This window comes from Dreissena polymorpha, chromosome 4 (assembly GCF_020536995.1).
Source record: "Dreissena polymorpha isolate Duluth1 chromosome 4, UMN_Dpol_1.0, whole genome shotgun sequence".
Taxonomy (NCBI): Eukaryota; Metazoa; Mollusca; class Bivalvia; order Myida; family Dreissenidae; genus Dreissena; species Dreissena polymorpha.
Window position 1 is genome coordinate 15,497,774 of NC_068358.1, and position 17,477 is coordinate 15,515,250.

At 37.7% G+C, this 17,477-nt stretch overlaps 1 protein-coding gene across 1 annotated transcript in view; it reads right to left on the reverse strand.

Moving 5' to 3' along the window:
- Positions 1–136: 136 nt before the first annotated feature.
- LOC127878245 (atrial natriuretic peptide receptor 1-like) overlaps positions 137–17,477 on the reverse strand; it is a 32,609-nt gene continuing 15,268 nt past the window's right edge. Inside the window, exons 13-22 of the mRNA XM_052424764.1 lie at positions 15,940–16,111; positions 14,441–14,596; positions 13,253–13,424; positions 12,302–12,448; positions 4,521–4,644; positions 3,847–3,915; positions 2,376–2,550; positions 1,974–2,072; positions 1,527–1,618; positions 137–720 (exon numbers count right to left, since the gene is read on the reverse strand). Coding sequence (XP_052280724.1) covers positions 643–720; positions 1,527–1,618; positions 1,974–2,072; positions 2,376–2,550; positions 3,847–3,915; positions 4,521–4,644; positions 12,302–12,448; positions 13,253–13,424; positions 14,441–14,596; positions 15,940–16,111 — 1,284 coding nt within the window. The 3' untranslated portion in view covers positions 137–642. The remainder of the gene's footprint in view (positions 721–1,526; positions 1,619–1,973; positions 2,073–2,375; positions 2,551–3,846; positions 3,916–4,520; positions 4,645–12,301; positions 12,449–13,252; positions 13,425–14,440; positions 14,597–15,939; positions 16,112–17,477) is intronic.

Here is a 17,477-nt window from a genome sequence, read left to right on the forward strand (position 1 = left end):
CAAACAGCATAAAACCTGAACATACTGCGTGTTACACGCAGGCTGTTCTGTTTTATTCTGTATGCACATAGCCATTTTCACGTTGTTTCTGAGTGGGAAAGGGTTAAGCATTTTTATGACAGAAGCATAAAATGTTTTAAGTTAGTAAGCGAGCTATTCCCAATTTTCTCTAGCAATTAAATTGAAACTTAAAATATATCATTTCATCAACATGCAGGGCAGATTTGCAAGACGCATACTTATACTTAACATGCAGTGATACATGTAAGTCTTAGTTATGTGCCCTTGGACTATGGTGTATGCCATGGGCGTGTCTGCTGCGTTCGGGGTATATTTAGTCACGAAGCTCTATTTTATACCAGAGACCTATTAACTTAAAGGTTATTGAAATATATTTGCTAATCATTATGTTCAATAGAGCCACTTTAATCGCCTTGTTTTGAAGCTTGCACACTTGAAGGCAGATTGAGAGTCCAGTGTTCATGAATCAACAAGGTACGTAACCGAGGTCCAACGTGCCCGGAATTAATGACAATTTGTCACAAATTGATTGTCGACAACAGACTGACGCACAATAACACCGTGACTATGCATAACAAATAATAAAACATTGATAAAAGCCTCAGTGTCCCGCCCAATTCTTTAAGGAAGCGCGACTAATGGTTTCATCCGTGATCCCGTCATACCTTCAAGCCAATACGTCACCATTTGACCTTTACCCTGAAATATTTAGAATCAAATGCAGACCACCACGTATATATATATAGTACAGCAAATTCTGCTTATGTTTGTCTACACGCAGAGGGAATTGTTGTTTCATGTAAATAAATACATATTGCTTTTTTTAAAAGTAATGTCACACACAAATATGACAATAGATCATATTTCTATGACAACGGAGATAATTATATATGAGCCGTTCCTGCAACAAATAGTTAGATTGCCGTTGCGTGGTGGATATGGAGTGTTCCTTATAACTCCCCTACAGACACAAAGTACTGGTTCTACCCAGGCCCAAGACTCCTTGTATTGTCAAAGTGCGTTGTTTGCTCCATGGAGACCTGCAGTCAATGGGAAGAAAAAAACAGAAATAGTGACATCAGTGACGGTTATACCACAATGCAACATCCATGTTGGTAAATGGTGCGCTCTCACAAGGGTTAACACCATAATACAGGTTTAGTTATGAAACGTTTCATATAATGTTTGTTACGGCGAAAATATCTCAAATGCAACGTTAAACATAACTCTTTAGTATGCCTTTACTACTTAGATTCGTATTTTTTCGCCATTTTAGTCCCTTAAAAATTTACAATTAGTTCAAGTTCTTTCGTAATAGATAGAAGTTTTAGAGGTTCCATTTCCAAACCTTAGATACTGATGAGCAGCAAACAGCATACAACCTGAGCAGACTGCGAGTTTTTCGCGGACTGTTCTGGTTTTATGCTGTTTGCATATAGTCATTCTCACTTTGCTTCTGAGTGGGATAGTGTTAAGACAATGTTATGTTGCACATTGGGACCTACCTTGATCTCGAGAACGCCTCGTACGCTGGTGATGAAGTCCGGATGACCGTCCAGAAGTATCTTCGTCGCCTCTGTCAGTTGCACGCGCAGCGCTGTCAATCGGAGAGACACGTAATTAAAGCGACTGCAAAGTACCTCGTTGTGGATGTTTAATTCACTTTCTACTTAAAAACTTTTCAAAGGCGTGTATTTAAAATTTGACATCAATTATCATGCAGATTTATAAAAAAAAATATCGGTAAATAAACAAAAATGTTTTTTTCTGATTTACACATTCATGGTTTAATTCATACGGTTCCACCGAATTGTGTTAAGTACATACACATCTAAATTAAAAAAAAAAGTTAATTGACATACATTATAATTTATTGAACTTTACATAATAATATGCATTAAAAAACATGTGGTAATAGATAAGTTTACAAACTAAAAAGGATGTTAACGTACGTTCTGACGTGGACTCCATACGTGACGCTGTGTTGACGGTGTCCCCGAATAGACAGTATCGCGGCATCTTGTTACCCACCACCCCTGCCACCACGGGACCTGGTAATGGCATACTAGTATCAACTTAACATATCTTGTTGGTTTAGAAATTGCACGTGAACGTTGTAAACAGTGTGCATTTAAACAGGTCAAATGTATACATGAGCCGTGCTCTGTAAAAAGGGGGTTTAATGCAAGTACGTAAAGGGTTGTCCTAGATTAGCCTGTGCAGTCCGCACAGGCTAATCAGGGACGACACTTTCCGACTAAACTGGATTTTTGCTAAAAAGATAGTAACGTTGCGGATAGTAACGTTTGAAAATAAAGCTTTTAACGGATATTAATATTTTTACTCCCAACTACCCGAATGAATGCCCGCTCGGATTTTCATCTGATGGTCGGGGCGATGTCGGACGGTGAAGTTCTTGATTATCTTCATCATGTCCAGCGCCATGCCGGAAATCTCAGTCACGTGCGCATCCCCGTTACGTTCCGGAAGTCCCGAGACCACCATGTATGCGTCTCCTATGGTTTCCACCTAAAGAGCATGCACGTGTAAAACATATGTACACCTGTATCACCACAGGGCATGTTAAGCGATGATAGTTAACATAGACATTAAGGTTCGACTTTAAATGAGCATTTATTTGTCTTTTTTTAATAAAGCGATGCAATCTCGCTGGTTGTCGTGCTTGGCCGGGATATTATATCCGCAAAAATTGTGACACAGATTGTCAATTGTGATACGACAAGGACTATTTGCATTGAAAAGCGGACATTTTTTATTTGGTTAATTTTAAATTCAAGAGCCATAATTCCGAAATGATTCGGGTGATCTGACTGGTATTCGAACTTGGGCAAGTAGTTCAACAAACATTATCACCTAGCTTGCAATTTCCACGCAGAGTTGTCGTTCCTTGCCCTCACATACAATCTCTGCCACCACAAGAAATTCCTAACAGATTTGTTAGGCTTTAATATTTTGGTTTAAGTATTATATTATGAAAAGAAGTCTCTTTTTTATTTTGAAAATAGTGGATAAGTTTAGGTTCATGATAAAAATAAATTACCTAAATTAAATAAAAATTTAAAAAAAAAACGGTAAAATTATTGTACCGCGTGGCTAGACTATCATCACGTGGTTGGTTATGAAGGCAGGGATTTTATCCAGCTCACAGGTATTGGGCGCGTGGCCAAGTCATTTTGACCAAAAAAATAATCTGATATAATATATATCAGAATTATTTTTTTATTTTGATGATGATAAGATTCAAACTATATGAGTTTTAGCGCAGAAAAGGCTCGTGCGGACATTTTTTTCATTTCTCAAGGGCCATATTTCAAAAGTGTTTCAGGCGATCTGGCTCTATTATCGACCTTGATCGAGATAGAATGTTCACGAATAGTATTATCCACTTACTGATGATCCGGTTGAACTTTTTTTTATAGAAAGAGTAAAGTTCTTGTCGCTGCCCACCCGACCGCCGCAAGTGCTCACATAAAACGCGTTTAAAAAACTCCATCGCATGAAACTTAATAGTATAAAAAATAGTATAAAACTATATCGAATGAAGCAAACACAAATTGGAGTACCGGTATATGTCTGTTGTCGATTTCAAAAAGCGTACAAAATCACTTGAAAGCCAGAAACGTTTTAAGAATTTTCTTTTTGACATCAAAACTAAATCATATATTTCTTATTGAAAAGATATTTATCAGAACTGGTTACGCACAATAAATACAATCTAATTACAAGATTTTCCGATGAACACGGGTCTTGTTGAACCAATTTAAAAATGCATTTAATGGAAAGAACTAAAGTTCGGTAGTCTACCTTGTAGACATCATACGAGTCTATTGTCTGGTCGAAGAGTGTAAACAAATCGTTCAGTAAGTTCACAACCTGCAAAAAAAAAAACAATCAAAGGACTAAAAGCATCACCTTTGCAAACGCCCGATTCACGACATTTATAGCGGTATGTAAAGAATGCTGTACATATCATGCTTTTTACAGGTTACATCTCATAATCATACCCGCATGGACGAAATAACACCCCATCTGATAAATGTTGTTGCATTTAAAAATTGTTAAATACAGCAAACACGCGAAGTATAGTGCAGTTATTTTGGTGACTTTCATGGTGCTAGTTGTTTCCTGTCGTTTTCTTTTGTTTACTGTCGTTTCATGACAGAAATAGGTTGAAATGATGGGATAACTAGAATGACAGGTAAGAGTCGTACCCGGAAAAGTGTATTTGCTTGTCGCGAAAACCTGAACCATTCCCGAACGGTCGTGATTTTGGTTTTATGAGCTTCGCTAAAAAAATATCGAGCTAAAACTCTTATCGAGTGTTCTCCATATAATTGTACACACTATTTTTACGTGACTATCATCTGTGTATTATCTAGGATATACACATAATATATTCCCTTTGTCCTTTCATGATAAATTATTGTAAACACTGAAAGTAAACAAATATACACATGTAATGTTTATAGACGGCGCACCTGAATAGGCGTACTCATAGCGGCGAGGGTAGTGAAGCCGACGATGTCGCTGAAGTACACGGTTGCGCACTGGTACATCTCCGGTATAACGACGTTTCCGCTCTGCAGCTGACGAGCAACGGATCTGAAAATGTTCACAATCGATCACGAGGCAATATAGAGTAACCGCAGTCAGTAAATGAATTGAATGTTCAAACCTTGGTTGCATAAAAAAGAAGCAGATCTAACCTTATAAGTGGCAGTTATTTACTCGGAAGTAGACGAAGGAACAGTTCTCACTTCTGTACCAGAGCAACAGTTGTTACTTTGGTAGCAGATGGAACAATCGTTTTTACAATGGTTGCACACGGAGGAGTAGTTCTTACCTTGGTAGAATACGAAGGAACTTTTTACCTTGATAGCAGACGGAGAAAAAGTGTTCAACTTGGTAGCAGACAAAACAACAGTTCTTTCCTTCGTAGCGCACGGGACAGCTGTTCTTACATAAGTAGAAAACTGTTTTTACATTTGAAGCAGACGGAGAAACATTAGTTACATTGGTTTCGGACGGAACAACAGTTTTTATCTTTGCATAAGACGGAGGAACACTTTTTGCAGCAGAAGGATGAACAATTTTTACCTAGGTAACATCAGTAGCAGACGGAGCAAACGGTTTTTGCCATGGTAGCAAACGGAGCAACAGTTACACATTTTACCTCTGTAGGAGACGGAGGAACAGTCTTTACTTTTGTAGGAGACGAGGGAACTGTTATTACTTTGGTAGCAGAAGGAACACCAGTTTTTATCTTGGAAGCAGACGAATGAATAGTTTCTTATTTTTGTAGGAGACAGAGCAACAGTTTTTACCTTGGTAGCAGAATGAACAGCAGTGCTTACCTTGGAAGCAGAAGGAACAACAGTTTTTACCTTGGTAGCAGACGGAGAAATTGTTTTTACAAGGGATGCAAGAGGTTAACCGGTAAACCTACAGATACGACCAGTTAACCGGTTACATTTTCGAGAAAAGGTTTACCTCAAAACATGTTTTATGCTTTGTTAATGGAATAATTCGTACGATTTTACGTTTGTAGTGCCAACTTGCCCTGGCGACAAACAAATTAATAAAGCAATAAATCAGTACCTTAGTGATAATAAGCATGGGGCACGTTTTGATAATTGGCGCTATTGTTTTATTTTACCGGTACTTGCGCACATTTAAGTATCGAACTGCGGGGGCTGGGGGCTATGAACGTAGACGTAATTTATACATTTATCTAAGACGCGATACAAATCGGTTGAGACCACGGACGGCTTATTTTGATGTACTGTTAACCAATATCCAACACAGTCCGATTTTGTGGCCCCCATGGCAGGGTCAAATTTGACCCCTTGGGCATAATTTGAACAAACTAAGTAGAGGACTATACACTGTCACTACATACCAAATTGTGTAGCCCTAGGCCTAATGGTTATGGACAAGAAATTTTTAAAAGTTTTCACAAAATAGGCATTATATAAGCATATGTTCTATTTTGAGATCCCCGGGGCAGGGTCAAATTTGACCCCAGGGATAAAATTTGAACAAATTTGGTAGAGGACTATTAGATGTCACTAAATACCGAATTTGATAGCCCTAGGCCGGATGGTTATGGACAAGAGGATTTTTGAAGTTTTCACAGAATATGCATTATATAAGCATATGTTCAATTTTGTGACCCCCGGGGCAGGGTCAAATTTAACCCAAGGGATAAAATTTGAACAAATTTGGTAGAGGACTATAAGATGTCACTAAATACCAAAATTTGGTAGCCCTAGGCACAATGTTTATGGACAAGAAGATTTTTAAAGTTTTCACAAAATAGGCTCCATATAAGCGTATGTTCAATTTTGTGCCCCCAGGGCAGAGTCAAATTTGACCCCAGGGGCATAATTTGAACAAACTTGGTAGATGACTATAAGATGTCACTACATACCAAATTTGGTAGCCCTAGCTAGGCCCAATGGTTATGGACAAGAGGATTTTTAAAGTTTTCACAAAATAAGCCCTTTATAAGCATATATTCAATTTTGTGACCCCCGTGGCAGATTCAAATTTAGCCACAGGGGCATAATTTGAACAAACTAAGAAGAGAACTATTACATGTCACTACATACCAAAATGTGGTAGCCCTATGCCATACGGTTACGGACAAGAAGATTTTTAAAGTTTTCACAAAAAAGGCCTTACATAAGCATATGTTCAATTTTGTGACCCTCGGGGCAGGGTCAATCTTGACCCCAGGGGCATAATTTGAACAAACTAAGTAGAGGACTATAAGATGCCACTACATACCAAATTTGGTTGCCCTAGGCCCAATGGTTATGGACAAGAAGATTTTGAACGTTTTCACAAAATAGGCTCCATATAAGCGTATGTTCAATTTTGTGACCCCCAGGGCAGAGTCAAATTTGACCCCAGGGGCATAATTTGAACAAACTTGGTAGATGACTATAAGATGTCACTACATACCAAATTTGGTAGCCCTAGCTAGGCCCAATGGTTATGGACAAGAGGATTTTAAAAGTTTTCACAAAATAAGCCCTTTATAAGCATATATTCAATTTTGTGACCCCCGTGGCAGATTCAAATTTAGCCACAGGGGCATAATTTGAACAAACTAAGAAGAGAACTATTACATGTCACTACATACCAAAATGTGGTAGCCCTATGCCATACGGTTACGGACAAGAAGATTTTTAAATTTTTCACAAAAAAGGCCTTACATAAGCATATGTTCAATTTTGTGACCCTCGGGGCAGGGTCAATCTTGACCCCAGGGGCATAATTTGAACAAACTAAGTAGAGGACTATAAGATGCCACTACATACCAAATTTGGTTGCCCTAGGCCCAATGGTTATGGACAAGAAGATTTTGAACGTTTTCACAAAATAGGCCTTATATAAGCGTATGTTCAATTTTGTAACCCCCAGGGCAGAGTCAAATTTGACCCCAGGGGCATAATTTGAACAAACTTGGTAGATGACTATAAGATGTCACTACATACCAAATTTGGTAGCCCTAGCTAGGCCCAATGGTTATGGACAAGAGGATTTTTAAAGTTTTCACAAAATAAGCCCTTTATAAGCATATATTCAATTTTGTGACCCCCGTGGCAGATTCAAATTTTGCCACAGGGGCATAATTTGAACAAACTAAGAAGAGAACTATTACATGTCACTACATAATAAAATGTGGTAGCCCTATGCCATACGGTTACGGACAAGAAGATTTTTAAAGTTTTCACAAAAAAGGCCTTACATAAGCATATGTTCAATTTTGTGACCCTCGGGGCAGGGTCAATCTTGACCCCAGGGGCATAATTTGAACAAACTAAGAAGAGGACTATAAGATGCCACTACATACCAAATTTGGTTGCCCTATGCCCAATGGTTATGGACAAGAAGATTTTGAACGTTTTCACAAAATAGGCCTTATATAAGCAATTTTCAATTTTGTGACCCCCGGGGCATGGTCAAATATGACCCCAGGGGCATAATTTGAACACATTTGAAAGAGGTTCACCCCAGGAACATTCCTGAGAAATTTCATCAGAATTGGACCAGTAGTTTAGGAGAAGAAGATGTTTAAAGGAAAAGTTAACGCACGCACGCACGGACGCACGCACGACGGACACAGGACCATGACATAAGCCCCGCTGGCCTTTGGCCAGTGGAGCTAAAAACCGTTTCATTTCTTAAGCCTTATTATCGCAGTGACATCAGTTTTGGTTCGTCTTCTTATAAGTTGCAGGCAGTTTTGTAAATTTGAATTGCAACCTTACTTAAAAAATGTTATTATAGATAAGTTTATATCTGATCTGTGTAGATTAAGGGTTTCATCACATAGATTAGAAATCGAATCAGGCAGATGGCATAAACCTGAAGCTATACCTTTTCAAGATAGAACATGTCAAAATTGCAATGTTTTTGAGGATGAATATCATTATTTATTAGAATGTTCATTATATGATGATATTAGGAAATTGTATTTAAACAAATATTTCTGGACAATACCAAACATGATAAAATTTATTGAATTAATGCAATCGGATAATACAAGTACCAACAGAAACTTAGCTGTGTATGTACATAAAGTATTTAGTCAAAGAAACTTATATAAATATTATTATGATTAATTGTATATAATGCATTACCCAAACTTGACTTCTCGCTCTCTACTCTAGTAGATTAGTCTTAGTTGTTTTGTTGTGATAGTTATCGCATTAATTTTTAAATAGATTCTTAATGCTGTACTCCCAAAAAAATGTCTTAGACCTGTTCATGTAATGGTACTTTATTTATCAACTTATGAATTCCAATACTGATCACATGACATGCCTTTATATAAGTTATTATGACTTGATCATGTACACCCATGGAATTTTTGTCTATTGTATATATTGAATAAACCTTCTTTTACCGGTGAAGGCAAAACAAATAAAAAGTATTTCCTTTCAAGTGAAATTATTCACAAATAGTTCACACAGTATATTTGTTAGTATATTTGTGTCAGTATTTTTTTTAAGTAACGAAAAAATGTCAATACGTTACTTTAAATTAGATACATTTGAAAAAAAAGTATTTTGTTTAACAATTTATTTCACGAAAACTAGTTTGGCGACTTAATGATTTCATTTGATGAAGTTACATTTATTTGATTGCATACCTATTATCACAAAACAAGGAGCAAGTTACATTTAAGGTACTGTCATCAATGTTTTTAAGTTTCATTATGTCTGGTTTGTTGGGTTGGAAAACTAAAACATGTCTTAAATGTAAGGTTTACCGTTAAGTTATATTTTTCCTACGATGTTATTTATATAGGCATATAACATACATGTTATTAATATATATATATATATCTAGTTACCACTACAGGTAGTTAGATTTCTTAGAGAAAGTATCCGTTTGCTCCTTATCCCCATTAATTTGTACACCAATAATAACGTACTCTCAACATGGTGTTCATTTATCAATAATAAGTTGATATTTTGATATACTGATTCGATGCTGGGTGATAAAACGACATATTTCCTTTCATGCAGATGTTGATGTAATTAATAGGATATTTTTGAAGAGAAACTATTCATTATTTTGGAGTAAATTTCCGTAAGCTATGTATTAACTGGTTAATGATTCTGTTTATGTACTCCGGTGTTATACTGCTAATTTCCGACAACGAGAGTACTTATAAAGATAACTAATCCTATAATAAATGCATATCATAGGCAGATGAGGGGTGCCGTATATTCCTTCCCGAGGTAATTGATGTATACCGTTGAAACAAAAGTGAGGTATAATAAAAAGTGTCATCATGTGAATAACCAATTTCTTTGAAATATGACTTTATATACGAACGTAATTAAGTCCTTTCACGCCTATTTTAATGCTATAATTGACTGATTAGTATGTGCCAACATCGGACACCGGTTGTTATGACAACGTACAGCGTCTTCATTATTCCGATACCGTTGACTGAATAAAAAATAATTTGTTGAAGCGGTTACACTGTAAGAGCTCTCACCATCTCCCACAATATTTATTATTAAATTGTTCGGGTAGAGTATCGATGTTTAAAACCTTTTTTATATGTGTGTCGCTCAAACACATTTGAAACGATGAATAAACGGCGGGCTGAATACTTATTCTTCCAAAACCGTAATGTCCGAAAGTTCGATTTATTTTCGGTTTCTGTTTTTGAGCATGCCGAAAAAAGTTCGTACAAAATAATGCATTCAGCTTTTCCATGTCTATATTTATAAATGATCTGGCATGATTTATAGCATAATCTCAAACATGTTTCTATATTTATGCCTCGATCATTAAACCTTGTTGACAACATTTACCTTAAAAACAAAACAGAAACCACAATTATGTAACAGATAAGCTTCCATGATATGTACTTAATTGATACAGACATTATAAAGGAGCTGACAGAAACCGTTTCAAAAGTGAATACCAACTTTCAACAGTATGTATAAATAGTAATATTAAACTACTGCTTTTAATACTCAAGCCAATTGAATTGTGTACTAGTATTCTGTTTTGATTATATTAAGTTTTAGTTATCATGCTATTGTTTAAAATGTGTGTTGTGAATATGTCTGACAATTGTTGGGGTGGTTAGACTGTTTCAAACCGACACCGCTCAGAATAATCACCTTTATCGTTTGAGCAAAATAAATGATGGGTTAAATGACTCAAGAGAAATGTTGCACTTTTTTAGGGATATTGGATTTATAAATAAATTGCTCACATAGGTTGATAGTTCGCGCATTAAGGTTTTTCGCTAAACCGGTTATTAACCGGTTACGACAAAAATTAACAGGTTAATATTTGCTGTAACCTCTTAAATCTCCTAGTTTTTAACTTGGTAGCAGACGAAGCAACAGTTTGACCTTGGTAGCAGACGAAGGAACAGTTGCTACCTTGGTAGAAGACGGAGAAAAAGTTCTTATTGTAGTAGCAAATGCAGGAACACTTTTTATTTTGGTAATAGGCGAAGCAACAGTTTTTTTTACCTTGGTAGCAGACAGAGCAGCATTTCTTACATAAGTAGCAGAGTTAAGATTATTGTTTTCATTGTTAGCAGACGGAGCTACAGTTTTTACCTTGGTAGCAGACAGAGTAAAAGTTTTTACCATGAAAGCAGACGGGGCAACAGTTTTTACAGTGGTAGCAGACGGGGCAACAGTTGTTATATTTGTAGCACACGGAGCAACAGTTTTTTACCTTGGAAGCAAACGGAACTACAGGTTTTACCAAGGAAGCAGAGGAAGCAACAGTTTTTTAACTTGGCAGCGGACGGAGTAACTATTTCTACCTTTGCAACAGGCGGAGCAACAGTTTTTACTTTGGTAGCAAACAAAGCAACAGGTTTAACCCTGGTAGCAGACAAAGTAATAGTTGCAACAGTTTTTTACTTTTGAAACAGACGGATCAACAACCTTGGTAGCAGACAGAGCAAAAGTGTTTACCATGAAAGCAGAACGGTCAACAGTTTTTACCCATGTAGCAGACGGAGCAACAGTTTTAACCTTGGTAGCAGAAGGAGCAACAGTTCTTACATAAGTAGCAGAGTGATGATTATTTTTAGATTGGTAACAGACAGAGTAAAAGTTTTTACCATGAAAGCAGAAGGAGACAAAAAAAATTACCCTGGTAGCAGACAGAGCAACAAGTGTTACCTTGGTAGCAGACGAAGTAACAGCTATTACCTAGGTAGCAGACGGAGCAACAGTATTTACCCTGGTAGCAGACGGAGCAACAGTTTGTTCCTTGGTAGCAGACGGATGAACAGTCCTTACATAAATAGCAGACGGAGCAACAGTTTTTACCTTGGTAGCAGACGGAGCAACAGTTTTTACCTTGGTAGCAGACCGAGCAACAGTTTTTATTTTACCTTTTTAGAAGACCGAGCCACAGTTTTCACCTAGGTAGCAGACGGATCAACAGTTTGTACCATGGTAGCAAACGTAGAAACATTTTTTTATCGCGGTAGTAGACGTAGCAACAGTTTTTACCTCGGTACCATAGGGATCAGCAGTCTTTAGCTCGGTAGCAGACGGAACAATAGTTATCTCAGTAGCTGACGGAACCGCAATTCTTTCAGAGAAGAAGTTCTTAAGTTGGTCTTTTCATGAAGGGGTAGCTGTTTGTTTTCTCGGTAGAAGCCCGAAAAAATATGTCACCTCTGTAGAAGCTGTTATTTCATTGGTTGCAAAAGTCCTTACATAAGTACCAGACTAGGCAGCAGCTTTACCTCGGTAGCAGACGAAGCAGCAGTTCCTCTGCGCGATTCTTCTCCTCGACGTACTGCTTGGTGCGTTCGGCTGCGAGCGCCTCGAGATTGTCCGCGTACTGCGACATCCGCTCAAGCAGGTTGTCCAGGAGGTTGCCAGACTTGCCTCTATGAAAACAGGCGTAGTGGTCAGTGTAAGTGAATGTGTATGTTCTTAATTACATCAAAGGGAACCTCCATAAATAGAAATTAAGCATTAAGCGTCATTTAATGACAGTGAAAACATATTTATTTTTAATGTAGAGTATAAACACAGACGCGTGTCTTTATGTTGCTCAATTATAACATGCTATTGGTCGAATGTGTGCCTGTTCTTTTCTGTAGTTACCGGTGTGTTCTGCACATGAATAAACACCGAACGAGTATGCGTCATCAACGTCATGACGTCGCGAATTTGAATGCCGCGTTATGACGTCACACACGCTAGTGACGCGCAGTACAAGTCATCCAGTAATATGGGTTTTAATATCTTTAAGTGATTCCTATATCGATTGGACATTACTGAACACAGTGAAAGATATCTGTTTGAATAAGTACCGAGCATTTGTGTCATACAACATACCACTTCGGGTAATAAAAATCTAATACTTAATAATTGTGTTATCAACTTTTAAATGTCTTTGTGTCATGTATAATATCGAACAAAACCCGGAAATAAATTGAAACTCATCAATCAGGAAACACAGTGCATGCTACCAGCAATAAATTCTTGAACATGCACGTATTGCATGACATTCATGCATGTACTCGTTTCTAAAATAATTACACTAAGTGCGTGTGTAGTCAAATTATAACTGATAACAAGCAAGACAGATTTTTATAATACTAAAAAAGAAAGCGTATTAAAAGTAATAAAAAATTGGTGAACACTGCACAGAAATGATGAAAAGTTGTCGGATTTATTTAACATACGCTCTGATTTTGCGGAACTTGTGATCGATGATGGAGAAGTTAGGTCGCAAATCTGGATCCTCACACCAGCACTGCTCCATGAGCATGCGCAGTTCAAACGGGCACTCAGTTTCCGGTGATGACGTCGGTCGGAACACTCCGTCACGCCTCTCTATCAGCTGTTTAACTATTTCTGGAAAAAAATGAGTCGTGTTCTGAGAAAACTGGACATAATGCATGTGCGTAAAGTATCTCACAGATTAGCCTGTGCAGTCCGCACAGGCTAATCAGGGACGACACTTTCCGCTTTTATGTTTTTTTTAAGTTTCAATGAAGTCCCTCCTTACCGAAAATCAAGTTTAGGCGTAAGGTGTCGTCCCTGATTAGCCTGTGCGGACTGCACAGGCTAATCTGGAACGACACTTTACGCACATGCATTATGCCCAGTTTTCTCAGAGCACGACTCAAATAATAGGTGAACGGATATGTGGAGAAAAAAAATGAGAACACGGACGAACAGACACTTAGCTATAGAACGACTTGATAGTTTGTTCACCATATGTGTGTCTGCTCATATTCGTGTACGCGCTTCTGTGCTAAACTGTATCCCATTGAATGTTCAAGTTTTAGATGTCTGATAAGGGTACGTAAGCAATTGGTATGACTGGGTAGTACAACGATTTAAGCTCGCCGTGGTGTAATGGATATGGTGTCCGCCTAGCGACCGGGAGGTCATGGGTTCGATCCCACCGAGCGAGCGTTATTTAGATCTCCCCCAAAGACACCAAGTTCTGGTTAGGCCCAGGATACGGACTCAAGAGCGTTTATATAATCCTAAGTCTTTCGATGCAATCGAGCTAAAAATAAATAGGTTTAAGCTACAATCATAGCGACTTTTCCTGAATCATTACCAATTTTATTTTAAATATTTGTTTTAAACAGTTGGTTTTGTATGACGATTGAACTATGTATAACTTTAATTAAATATGGAACTACAAGTACCGGAATTACTGTCCCTGTCGACAAGCAAAATGACCGACGCAAATAAGGTCCGAACAGGTTAATCAGGTACCACACTTTCCGCTTTTATGGTATTTTCGTTGAAAGGAGGTCTCTTCTCAGCAAAGATCAAGTTTAGGCGGATAGTGTCGTCTCTGTTTAGCCTGTGCGGAGTCACAGGTAACAACCACTTGTCAGTAGGGGAAATACCCATTTTGGTATATCCGGTGTCGTCCCAAGGCGCTTCACGCGTGACAATCTCGTGCAGAATAATGCCGAATGAATACAAGTCACCAGTCTGGGACTGTCGCACGGCAAATGATGACGTCATGTCACGTAATAGTTCAGGGGCTGTCCACATTAACTCTGAAAATGGATGTAATTCAAAAGTCACATCATATTTTTAACTTTCTATATATTCACAAAATATTGGATACTGATTATTAAATAGACTGCTCTGTAACAACACTGAATAAAACATCAAACCAAATAAATTGGTGATTGTTTCGACATTTATGACATAATATTATGTAGAAACTAGGTCGGTCGCCAAATACTCTGTTGGTTTCGGACACGAGTTATTTTCCACTATAATAAGGCACTTTGATGACAAAAAATGTCAAAACCTATATGCAATATTTTTTTCTATAAGAAAAATGAAATAATTAATTTAGCGACAACGATTGAATACAGAATTTTTACACCCACCTTCGAATAGAGAATAAATAAAGAGTATTTTCCATAAAAAGGGTCGCCAGTGTTAGTGAAAACAACCAATTATTTAACGCCATATGGTAGCCAACGAAATATTTAAGACGTGCCTTTTTCAATACTAGAGACCCCCAAGTTATATGGTTTTTTTTCAATGCTAAAGACTCCCAATTAATGTAATTGCATACATTATCTACAACCAAAATGCTGTAAAACAACATTCGCAAAAAATAAGGACAATGCTGTGTTTGGAATGTTTATCACATGAAAAAATGAGCCGCATCGTGCAAAAATGAGTTTCTGAGAAAACGGGGCATAAAGCATGCGCGTAAAATGTCGTCCCAGATTAGCCTGTGCAGTCCGCACAGGCTAATCAGCGACGACACTTTCCGCTTTTATGGTATTTTTAGTTTCAAGAAATTCCCTCCTTACCGAAAATCAGGATATGGCGGAAAATGTCGTCCCTGATTAGCCGGTGTGTGCTGCACAGGCTAATCTGGGATGACACTTTACGCGCATGCATTTAGCCCAGTTTTCTCATAACAAGGCGAGCAGTGTAGCTCCAGATATGCCTGTGCATCCCTTTGCTCTGAGGGGAGTTCATAGGTGTGGATATAATTTTGCAAATGCGCAGCCTTGTCTGGAGCCACTCTGGCTATATATGTCATAAGACCATTTTTCGAACGACGAGACTCAAAAATGAGACGCGTTCTGGGAAAACTGGGCCTCATGCATGTGCGTACAGTGTCGTCACAGATTAGCAACTGCAAACCGCACAGGCTTATCAGGGACGACACTTTCCGCCTAAATCGGATTATTGCTAAGAGACTTAAAATTAAAACGAAAAATGTCATAAAAGCGTTAAGTGTCGTCCCTGATTAGTCTGTGCAGATTGCACAGGTTAATCTGGGACGACACTTTACACACATGCATTATTCCCAGTGTTCTCAGAACGCGACAAATATTCTTGCAAACGACGAAAAACAAGTATGCCCTACTGTTAAACACGACGTCGGCATTGAGTTCGCCTTCCTTCTCCCGTTCGCCGGCGAACACCGCCGGCAGTCCGTAATCGGTTATCTTGAGTAGGAAACGGCTGTCGATGACGCAGTTCGTGCTCGTGAGCCTCCCGTGCACGTGTAGAGGACTGGCGTGCAGGTACACCATACCCTGGGGGCGATAGCACGTATGGGTCGCACATAAAGCTCTATTAACCCATTTATGCCTAGTGGACTCTCCCATCCTTCTAAATTGGATCAATTTATTTCCAAAATAGGGGAAGTCTAGTATATTTATTTCTATATTTAGAATATTTCTTACAGAAATTCCTTTAAGCAAACAGCGCAGACCCACATGAGACGCCGCATTGAAGCCTTTTTTCTAGACGCTAGGCATAAATGGGTCGCACATAAAGCTCTATTAATGTTTGCTCGGATATTTTCATTATAAAAAAGTAGTAAAGATGTTTATATGTGCATATACAAGTAATTATATAGCCATTTGTTTATAATACCAATGGTTATCTTTTCAGGGGGCAGCATCACGTGACTTTGTGGGGTTCCCAATTACACGTTAATGGATGTAAACAAACCGGTAAGTGGAGCTTGTTTTTCAAATAACTTAAAAATTTAAAATAGTTCTTGTTCGAAACTTCCCTGTGTACTGCACGGTTATGCTTCACGCAACGTGAAATTTTGTCACTCATTTCAGACGTATTTAAGGATGTATTCTTATGCCTTAAGATATCGGCATATAAAACCCTGAAAACCCCATTGATTCGGCACCCTGTTTTATCTGTTGAACAGTATTTTGTATTAAATTACCGATGCCTTAAGATGATGGTTAAGACCTGACACCACCAAGTGCAATCATGTTTTTAATATGTCTCGAATATAATATGTATTAAATACGTATTGAATTTGTTAGTAAAATATGTTTCAAATAAGTGTCTCGAATGTGGTTTAGGTCTCTCGAGTGTATGTATCAAATGTGTATCGCGTATGTCTCGCATATGTGTTCAGAATGTGTTTGAAATATCACGAATATGTGTCTAGAATGTATTTCGAGTATGTGTTTTAATTATATTTCGACTAAGTGTCTCGAATGTGTTTCAATTTCTCGAGCGTGTTTAACATATGTATAGATTATGTGTATTAAATGTGTTTCTAATATGTCTCGAATGTGTGTCTCCAAAGAATGTAACATATGTTTTAGTATGTTATCGAATATTTGTTATTATTTTCTTTCGAATATGTATCGAATGTATGTCTTAAATATGAATCAAGTTTATCTCGAAAATCTATCAAACATTTTAAGGTGTATATCAGATATAATATCGAACATATCTTGAACATGTCTCGAATAGAGCTGTGTTTCAAAAACATCTCAGGTATGTCTTAAATATATTGGTGTTTGTCTCAAACACATATCAAACCGATATCTTTATTTACCTATACTCGAACAGGCCGAAATGCATTTCTCATACATATTTAACGAAACCAGTTCCCATTTAGATAATCGCATGGCCAAGGTATGA